The sequence below is a fragment of the Numida meleagris genome, chromosome 2 (assembly GCF_002078875.1).
Source record: "Numida meleagris isolate 19003 breed g44 Domestic line chromosome 2, NumMel1.0, whole genome shotgun sequence".
Taxonomy (NCBI): Eukaryota; Metazoa; Chordata; class Aves; order Galliformes; family Numididae; genus Numida; species Numida meleagris.
In genome coordinates this window covers 89,978,325-89,989,251 of record NC_034410.1, presented here as the reverse complement: position 1 = coordinate 89,989,251, position 10,927 = coordinate 89,978,325, and the positions used below count along the sequence as shown (strand labels likewise).

Sequence of the window (10,927 nt, the reverse complement as noted above, 5' to 3'; positions counted from 1 at the left end):
GATGGATGGATGGATGGATGCAAGCAAGAGCACGGTTTTTTAGGCACTGGTGTTATTTTGGAATATTAGCTTGATAGTCACCTCAGCGTATCAAGTTGGCAGAGGCCGCAAGTATGCCAAGTACTCAGTCTCAGTGTAGCACATCTCATAAGTGTGAACTTACATCTAAGCAAATGAACAACCTGAGGCCATGCTCTGGGGATGGTGAGCAAGACTTGGTGCAGCCATGGGCATCATTTGCTTTGCCAAAGCTTTACTGTAAGTGTTGAGAACAGAGGAGGAAACCTTCAATGACAAAAAAGCAGACTGAATGGCAAAGTAAGCAGTTGTGATATGGAGATACCAATATTCTTGTCTATTAATTGATTTCATGTAGATGTAATTAAGAAGTGTGACTGAGGTTTCTCTGGCCTGTAATTGTACAGAACATCCTGCTTAGGGTAAGAAAACAGCTGACTGTTTTCTGCAGGTAATAAGGTTAGTGAACTGAGTCAGTAAAGTGTGTTGGAGAAGACCATAGAATCACAGACTCATCTGGGTTGAAAAAGATTTTCAAGATCAAGTCCAAACATCAACCTGATCTACTGAGTCTCATCACTAAACCACGTCCCTTGGTGCCATGTCCGCACATCTCTTGAATACCTCCAGGGATGGGGACTCCGCCGCTTCCCTGGGCAGCCTGTTCCAATGCTTGACCACCCTCACTGTGAAAAAATCCTTCCTGATACCAAGCCTGACCCTCCCCTGGCACACCTTGATCGTGCGTTAAGGAGAAGCGAAGTCAGTATATTCATTACGCTATTACAAAGGAACAGTACTGATTAACCACAAGCCTAGGCACATACCCCATCCTGCCATTTGCTCTTGCTATCTTAAGATGCTAGGTGGGAAATGAAGGGGAAGACAACGGCATCAAACTGACAGCATGGCAATTATCTCGCCAACAAAAGCGGGGTTTTAAGAAGATCAGACACAGTTTTTCACACACAGATATGTTTAAGATAATGTATGATCCTAAAATTCATTACCAAAGTACCGAGGTATCACCAATAGGATCTACTATAAAGGATGTGTTAATGGCTTTTAACTGTATACTGTATTTATCTGGGCTTATTTTTTTTTATACAGCATAGTTTAAAAAACACATTTAAATTGTTAATAAGCTGCAGCATTGTTAAACTCAGCAATTACTTCAACCTGTAAATATGTTATTTGGAAAACATGCAAATTGGTTTTGTTCGCTTGCTCATTTTATCTGTGTTTTCTGCCAGTGAAAACTAAGAATTGTCAAGGAATTTTTTTTCATTTAGGCTACAAATTGCTAGAGTAATGAACTGATATTTGCCATGATACCACGTTAACAGCATATTTTATCTTGTAGGCATTGTATCCAAGTCTTATGAATGCCGACTGAAGGGGCAAGGAGCAACCTTTGTGGAAACTGCCAGTCCTTTTACTGCAGCAACACTGGGAGAGGTTTCTCCAGTTAAAGAGAAGGTCTTTCGAGGCAGCAGGAGACAGCAACCATCGCCTGAACAAGTTCAGCAAGTTATTATTATTCAAGGATACGACGGCGACTTTGCGTTTGATGTCTCTGCGGAAGAAACAGCAGCAGCGACCCTTCAGACTCTAGCAATGGCTGGTCAGATGGCCAGGGTAGTCCATATTACAGAAGATGGGCAGGTCATAGCTACAGATCAGAACGGCTCAGATGTGAGTAGTATGGTTCCAGGGCAGATACTTACTGAGCAGCTGGCAGATGGTGCAACACAGGTGGTAGTGGTTGAAGGTTCAGTAACAGGAACTGATATGGAGGAGGCTGTTCCTATAGATGCCGTTCCTGACTCCAGTGGTGCTGTACTGCAACAGATAATGCAACAAGAAGTTTTGGAGTCTTCCGAAGCTACAGTCCATCCTCCAGACTCCTCTTCAGCATTAGATGCCTTGCTTTGTGCTGTGACAGAGCTGGGTGAAGTGGAAAACAAATCTGGACTCCCTGACAGAAGCAGGTCTGGTCACAAAGATTTCTTGCAAATGCCAAACTCAGAGGCGCACGGTGTTCCCACTGATGCGGGGAGACAAGAAATACAAATGTTCCATGAAGTTCAAGAGACTCAGGAAGATACCAAACCTATGGAAGTAGTGACGCAGGTCATGCACCCATCGGCTATAATTGCATCTCAGGAGAGAGCTCAGGCTGCTTTCAAGAAAATGGTCCAAGGAGTATTACATTTTGCTGTATGTGATACAGCTGCAGCCGACCAGCTGATAAAAGAAGGTGTCACTCAGGTCATTGTAAATGAGGAAGGGACTGTGCATATGGTAGCTGGAGAAGGCTCTCAGATAATTATGCAGGAAGCTGGTAGCCATGCACTCAGCGTCCAAAGTGAACACATGGATTTAGTTGATTCAGATGGGGAGATTTCACAGATTATCGTCACAGAAGAAATAGCTCAAGCCATGGTTCAAGGTTCTGATGGCAACTTCTCAGAAGGTGCGACCCACTACATTGTCACAGAATTGCAGCCAGACGTGCAGAGTGAGCCTGGCGTGTACTCGCACACTGTGATAGAGACGGCTGGGTCTCCAGAGATTTTACAGGCTGGTACTGCTATGAAACCTGAATCCCCTGATAGAGCAGGAGAACAGTTAACAAGCATGGTCATTTATACAGAGGGTGGCTCACAAGTCATTGAGGGCCAGAGAGATGATAACGAAGTACAAGAAGCATGAAGAGCTTTGATACGGGACAAAGCTGGAAACAACCAGATCCTGGAACTTCTTCTGTAAAACCTTCTGCACGTGGAATCTTCCTAGGCAGGCAACAAATATGCACCCTGCAGGAGGTGAAGGTCAGCGACTAGGAGGAGTTCACTGAAAAGTATAGTACAATCTTGTCACAATAGCTCTGAGAATTGTGATACAGGATTATTTTAAAGCAAACGTATTAGGACACAGAAGAGGATAGAAATACACCCCCTTCCCTCACAAGTAGGTATTGTTCTGTTCACTGCTTTGGTTTATTTTTCAAATGTTTTTTTTTTTTATCTCAGGCTAAGTCCCTGCCTTCTGTCTTTTTTGCCTAACATAATCATAGGAGTAAAATATTTTCACGTGTGTACATTTTATAAAGGTAAATAAGCAAAAAATACCAAAAAGTGCATCATTACAAGAACATGGGGATCAGGTAAGCTTACACACTGAATTCGGTGCCCTTCTTTATTTCGGAGAAGAAGAGGTGACATTCTGCTTTCAAGAATCCTACTTTCTAGTATCCCTGATGAAAAGCATGTCATCAAAATAAGTATTTTCTGCATCTAGAATGGAACTGTTAATAGTAGCTTACTCTTTCCTGGTATCTTGTAGGAATTTTCCTACGAAAGAGCTCAAAATGCTACATTTCAGAAAACCGTAGATTATACACATTCAGAAAACAAGCATTTGATGCCTCTGTCTTCCACTTAAATTTAGATTTGAGTCCTACATAAGAAATGTGCAGTTTTTGAAAAAAATATTCTCACTGTCAGTGTTTTGCTGTTCTTATAAATAGTGCTTCATATAAATACCATTTCGCAGTTCATTTTGTGAGCTACTTTTGAAACGTTCTGGGGGTTTTTTAAAGGAAATTCTGACGTTGACATTAACAAGTAGGAAAAAAAAAAAAGGTGACCTTGTATTTCTTGCATAGTCCGGAATGTCAATTATTTTGTGGTGGATATACTGCAATTGTTCAATGCAAGTTCATGTTGAAAAGATTTGTTTCACGATACGACTGCTTTTGTTTCTTTAAAAAAAAAAAAAAAAACAAAATTGTAAAATACAAACTGGCAAGTTTTTTGCTTTTGTTTTTATTTTTGTCTTTCAAATAAAATGTTAGCATTCAAATGGAGCATCATGATTTTTCATATTAAGCAATAAACAGAAGTGGCATTCATTCAGCGGGAGCAAATGAATGCTATCTGTTAGGTCTGCGCATTTCCTCTTTCCCTTTCTCAAGCAAGCTAGGTAGATAAAGATAAAAGAGCCTAATTTTTGAAGTGTGCCTTATGCATGCTTAATAGCATCATGTAAGTGGTTAGGGTACACATCGTGCTGACTCTGGAGATAACTCGGTTTCCTATCGTGCTCGATATCTTAAAATTATTAACTGTAAGAAAGTTGGGGTGAGGCAAAACAATAGTTCCTTCTTGAAGGAACTGTTTGAAAACCTGTTTTCTCATCGAGCTGCTTAGAAAAAGTGCTTCATTCTGGAGCTAGAAGATCCTGCTGTCTTTTCATCTCTGATTTTTTTTTAAATTGTATTATTTTCCAGGAATTGAGGTTGTGTCTTTGTCAGACCCCCAAAAAAGTAAATTTCAAGTTAGACATGGAGATTCATAATTAGCCGAGTTTGACTTGCTCATCTTTCTTAAAAGTGACAGGCTGCTCACTTCCTCTTAAACACTGTCTTCAGCAAACAGTGACAGGATCAACTCCCGTTTGTTATCAGGAAAAAGGTGACCTTTACAAAATGATGGCCCTCTGCAAGGCTCTCACAGATGTTCAAAAAACGGAATGTTTTTCAGTGGAAATATTTCTTCTTGATCATTCCTCCTGTTAACTGTAGCCCTGTGGTCTTGCAGTTTGGATGCTAATTCTTTGCTGTGCTTAGTCCTGTATGGCTAACCTTTCTGCTGCAGTACAGGGTGTTGACACTGACATGCTGCAGTTTACCATTTGTGATTTATTTAGGATAAATATGTCTCAGGTGGCATTTAATCCTTCATAAAACCAGTGTAGCCTGCAGTGTCAAACCAGCAATCACATTGTATGCACAATGAAAAGAGCAGACCTTTGCATAAAAAAAAAAAACTGTGGTAGGTGTTCCTGTGCTTGGGAGTATTGGAAGGGATTCACTAACCTTCCGTGTGCTGTAATTACCTGGAAGCTCAGGTTAACGATACTTCTCTCTGAGTGCTGCCTGATCAGGAGAGCTAATTTCTTTCTAGTGCTTTTTTTTTTTTCCTCCTTCTTTTTCTAATGTGCACTTTGAAGTTAACTTATTAGTGCCCTACAAATGTAACATTAGAAATCAAGGATGACATTCATTCCTGGGCAGACAGGCTGCTTACAGACTCCATGCACTATCTCAACCCCATGCTAAAATGCTGTCTGTAGCACACCTGAAGTCCAAGTTGCAGCGGATCTGTCCTGGGGCTCTGGAAATTCCCCTCCAGTGTGCACCTTCCTTCCATGCCTGTGCTCCTGGCACTGTGAGCTGGAATGAGGTGAGTGGGGTCACCCCATGGACCTGCCATCTGCTGAGCTAGAGGGGGATGCTCAGGACAAGGCAGCACCCAAAGAGGCCCCAAGCCCCAGGACGGGTGCGCGCTGGGCTGGTGAAGCATACAGCACAGTGTGGTGCAGAGGGTCAGTCATGAGCTGACAGAGTACAGTCATGGGCTGCAGAGCTACACGTAGAAGTATTTGCATGGTGGGTTGAGGAATGGGTACAGCCATTCCCATGCAGCCTTTTAGTTCCTAAAAGCGTGTTGTGTTCTTGTGGTTAAACAGCTTCGGTTGACCTCCTTACTCGGAGGGCAGTGAGGCGCTGGCACAGCTGCCCAGAGAAGCTGTGGTGCCCCATCCCTGGAGGCGCTCAAGGCCAGGTTGGATGGGGCCCTGGGCAGCCTGAGCTGGTGGGGGGCAGCCCTGCCCACGGCAAGGGGTGGGGCTGGGGGGGCTTTGAGGTCCCTTCCAACCCAAGCCATTCTGTGATTCTATGACTTTGCCTCCTGGAAAAATCAAGCGTTGCACCAGAATGGAAGCAACTGTTGAGAGTGAAGCATTCCTGCGCCAGTTGGTTGCCTTCTGACATTCTGGCTGCCAGAGCCATTGGCTTTAATTTCCTCGTTGCTGTCCGTTCTGATTAGGCTTGGATCATACCGTGAACAATGCCAAGCAGGTGAAAATGTACTTATTTGGAAAGTGCTGAGGTAGTATGCAAGGAATAAAAAAGAATAAACTCCACCAAAACTGAGAAAAAAATAAAGAAAAAATAAATGAAAACAAACAAACAAAAAAAAAAACCCAGAGGAAAAAGACCTGCTTCTGGCAAGCAGTTTCACCCTGGTTCTTAGGAATCAGATACACACCTCCTGAGGCAGTGTCTCTTGGCCTCTGAATTCGGGCTCTGTCTTTTGGGAAAATGGGAGATAAGAGACAGCTGGAAACTATATTTAGCAAAATATTTCCTATAACAAAACCACTACCAGCAAAAGCCGGAGTGCCCACAGCTCCATACCACTCTGCCTGCCTACCAGCTGCACCTCACTACGGCAGGCAGAGGAGCCAGAGCCCACAGCTGGTGTGCTAAGGTACGCACATGGGAGCTGCTCACAGCGCCGTGAGTGCTGCTGGCACTTTTAAATGCGGCTGTAACACTAGGGCTGTTATATTTGTGATCTTTGTAGACAGCGGGCTCAGCCTGTGTCATCACTGCAAGTGTCCCTGCCCACTGACATTGTGCCTCAGGCCAACCCTGAGCTGAAGCTGAGCCTAAAATGCAGGTTAGGCCCCTCAAAAAGATCATCAGGTTCGAGCTCCTGGCAGAGCAGTGCCAAGAGCTTGCACTGGGGCAGGCCGTGCCTTAGTAAGCAACTTCCGGGGCTTTTCACCAGCCTTCCCTGCTCAGACAACTTCCAGAGCACAAAAGCTGTAAATAGAAAAAAAGAGAGGGATGAAGACAAAAGCCACTCCTGAAATTTGAAACAAAGTTGGTTCTGGTGAGAGGATTAAGTAACAGGAAAAAAAGGTCATTCATTTGGCAAAATAAAAAAGAGCTGTGAGTTTTCACTTATTTTACTGTGCAATATTAGCCCATAATTTAAGATAGCACACGGCCCACTTAAACAGCCTACCCCTGTTCCATCTTGTTGAAGAATACAATTCGTTTTCTACTCCTCTAGGGTGATATCATTTTATATGAAGAAAAAAGTTAGCTCAGATGGCAGTTATATGTTTCGGAAGCACCTTCTAATCAGGGATTGGTGATTCATTATTAGCTTCAGCAGGCGATCCATCTGACATGTAAGGGGAAAAAATTAGCAGCTGTCACTGCATGATGAGTTAATTTCCTGATAGGCCTGACACTGAAAAGCCATTTGGAGACATGGAGATGGCTGATGAGAAAACCTGGTGCTGGTTTATAATTGGAGAGAAAGAAAGGGCAGAGAGATGGAGGGAGATGGGGGAGGGACCCAGGCTAATCTACAAGTGGGGATGGATGTTTGTGTATTTACCAAACAGACTGCTCCACAATAACCCACATTACCGCACGTGTACACCTCGGCGGTTAAGTAATAAGGACCAGGGCCTTTCATTTTCCTTCTGCCATGTGTCATTATTTTTAGTCATTTGTAATTAGTTCTCCAGACGGTTTTATGCTTACTCCAGCCCGGTGAATGGTGTACAAGCACGCGATTGGGTTATCTTGCGGTGACATTGAAACCTGACATTTTAGTGGAAAGGGGAGAAAATGACGCTATCCCTTTAATGGTTCTTGCTGCAATTTTCTTAATTGCAGCTTGAGATTTCAGTCAATCACACAAAAATAAACTTATCTGAAACAAATATTGCTAAAACTTCCAAGGGCACAATTGCAAATGATGAAAGGGTATTAAAAGAAATATCTTGTAGAGTACGAGGAAATATGCTCTTGAAAATATATAAGCACATGCATGTCTGTTTATCTTTTGTAAGAATGGCAAGTAAAACTATGTTGAGAATAGGCATGCAAGACCAAACACAGGCCACTGGGGAATCTGGCTTGTCTGTAACAGGGACAGCCACACAAATTCTTTTATGCATTAGATAATAGAAAGCCCTCAGCCAGTGGCTAACTAATTTCTTCTGTGGATGTGCACGTTAGGTATTTCTTTAAAGGACTACTTGTTTTCAGCTACCTATGATATTTCGTATGCCTAGCAAAGGAAGACTGGCTCTCATCAATCAGGAAAAAAAAAAAAAGGAACACAACAATTATTTAAAATGTTTCTTTTTCAGAATGGTAGGATTTAATGGGATTTTCACCATCATCAGAAGACAATTTTTGAGTGCAAGAATATTATCCAGTAGCTTCCACCAACTCCATGTATAGAAATGTAGCCTCAAGGATTTGGGAGTAACAATAGAAGGGGGAAGATCCATGGGAGGCCGGTTGATCCAGCATGCCTCATGCAATTGAAGTGTAATAACTGATTAGTGCAGAGTCTAGGAGTATGTCCTACAACACAACAGGACACCTGACTGTGTTTAGAACATATTCTTGTCCTCTAGCAGAAACATTTATCAGGGCTACTTTGAGTGACCAGTTGTGACACGAAGCCCTGCCTTAGAAGTCATAATTAACAATGCTGTTGGATTCTGGGAGTTTCTGATTAGTAAGAATATCAAGCTGCTGGGGAGCAATAGCTTAATGCTGGAATGGTTCTTCATCCATATTCTCCCAACCTCTGCTTGCTGATGCTGTATTGAATCCTTGTTCCTTATTGCAGCTTTACCATGTGGTGGTTCAGGCTTCTGGGAGGCCCTGCCTGTGGGCTCCTCTCAACAGTTTATCATGTTTAGGAGTGACCCACCTGGATATGCAAGCAGCAGAAGAATGAGTGATGGATTTGTGAACTCCACTAAGGCTGCATCGCTTGTTATTCAAGTAGCCATGGGCTTCAAGATCCATACAGTGGTCAACAGAAAGATTAATGAAAGTCATCCAGCTCCTTGGGTAAATTGTCACCAGAGGGACATCTGGTCAGACAAAGAAGTATGAGCAAATCCAAGTGTAGGAGGGCCTTTGATTCTCAGTCTGCTAGAAGTGAGCCGTGTAAGGAGTTTCTGAAAGCAGGAGTAGAACTAGAACTGAAAGCAATGACTACTCAGACATAATAAAGTTATACGCACAAGAGCTGAGAAACAAGGAGCAGAGAAAACAGGAAGGGAAAAGAGATAAAGAGATAATGGAATAGCTGCTGTGACCACCACAGGGAAAAAGGAAAGCACTCAGAATTTCCTTGGGCCAAAGAGTGGTTACACAAGATGTCTAGTAGCCAGCTCTCCCATGAGAAGACCGTATGGTCATCAAGAAAGGCAGGTATCATCTGAGCAGAGCCCACAAGGACAGCAAGAAATGCTTCTGCCCCCAGTGCAAAGTAGGTTTCAGAACAGTAGGTTAGGTTATAGATGTTTCAGTTCAGGCTCTTGGAGCTGAGTTTTAAATAAAATCAAAATAACTAAGGTATTAAGGCCATGAAATGTCTTTATACCATACTAAAAGGCCTTTTGAAGAACTATTGTGCACTCCATCATGCAAACATGTAGAAAAATGAGGACAATCTTACATGTGAGAGGAGAAAGCCTTTGGGCAGAGGACACATCTCTGAGCCCCACTCCAGCATCCAGGTGCACATTAATTCACTGGCAATCAGATTGGCCTTTCCAATCCCACATGCAAAGCAGTTGGGGCACTGGGGATCACAGTTGACAGAGTACAGTGGGTCTTGCAGATCTTTACGGCATGACAGGAATTCTCAATTAGAAGCAAATGAAAACCCTATGCGATCAAGGAAAGAAACGTGGTCAAACTGGCATATACTATCTGGGGCATCATGGTGTGAGGGCCTTTCCCACCAGCGTTTCCTGAGGACAAGCTGCATGTGGACTGTGTGCAGCCTTGAGGAAGAGCTTCAGGCCCTGGGTGTCAGGAGCTGCTGAGGAGGCTTGCTTTTGCTCTGGAGGCGGCTGCTTGTGATCGGAGGAGCTGATCTGGGGAGCCAAGCAGGGGAAGTTCAGCACAGCCAGAAGTGTACATTGTAGCTGCTAGGCCCCACCAAACCTTCCCCCTTCCCACGTGTCATCTTTGGAGTGAAACACAACAAATCGCCAGAGGAATTCAGAATAAACCAGCTTCTTCTTCCTGTGTGTGCGGAGGAATGTGGTAGCCTCAAAGGCCGTTCACATGGTCCTGGCTGAGGCCGTGTGGTGGGAGCTGCCAGCCAAGAGCAGTTCCTTACGGACTGACTAGGTGTTGCTTTCATGAAGCAACGCTTACAACAGTTTGAGCACCCCATGAAACCAGCTAACAGGGATCTCCAGGTCAGGAATGGGCTTCTTACACCTCCAAATTCCCACAAGGGGAGATACCCGCAGAGAGGTGCATCTCATCCAGGTAGGATGGAGGGGCACCAGGGGACGGAAGGGAATTACTTCTGCTGAAAATGAGGTCTTTGCAATCACATGTCATATGCTGAGCCTCTGAGGACTTTTCCTCAATTTCTTCAATCTGCCAGTGCGTTCCTCTGTTTTGGGGAGGATGGAACAGGTTTACATTTCCTGCTCAGCATATGGTGGTGACTGCTGGTGTTTGGTAGCTGTGAAATACAGATGCCCAGCTCCAGGAGGATATTTCCCTCACTAAGGACATCTGGCCATCCTTTTGGCCTTGCTCTTTCTTTGTTTTTTTTTCTTTCTTTTTTTTTTTTTTTTTTTGCATAAGCCGTGGTGGCTGTGAATTTGAAAAGAACACTGTTCAGCTGCATTCTTCTGCTTTATTTCAAGGTTAGGAAGGAGTCATAGTGAAGGGAAGACTGGGGCTGTGTTTACACCTGAGGGCCCATTTAGAGGAAGGCATGTCCCTAGCCCAGTGCCCACTCCTGCTAGGGCAGCAGAGGGGCTGAGGCTGCTGTGGCACACTGAACAGAAGGTGGTGGCACTATTGGCTGGCAGTGGCCCAGTGGGAATGGCAGGTGACAAGAAACCCAGAGGGATGTGTCCAAAACACCAGTATGACTGCCTTTCTTTGGCATTTGGCACTGTCTGTTGTGTTGCTGCTCAGATTCCTGCCTTGAATCCATACTGCGAGCCTTGACAAGAAAATTGAGGGACAGCAGGTAAA

At 43.9% G+C, this 10,927-nt stretch overlaps 1 protein-coding gene across 5 annotated transcripts in view; it reads left to right on the top strand.

Moving 5' to 3' along the window:
• ZNF407 (zinc finger protein 407) overlaps window positions 1-3,885 on the top strand; it is a 344,657-nt gene extending 340,772 nt beyond the window's left edge. For all 5 annotated transcript variants that reach the window (XM_021385823.1, XM_021385825.1, XM_021385824.1 and 2 more), the window contains one exon: window positions 1,382-3,885. In XM_021385823.1, the coding sequence (XP_021241498.1) occupies window positions 1,382-2,733 (1,352 nt within the window). In that variant the 3' untranslated portion in view covers window positions 2,734-3,885. The remainder of the gene's footprint in view (window positions 1-1,381) is intronic.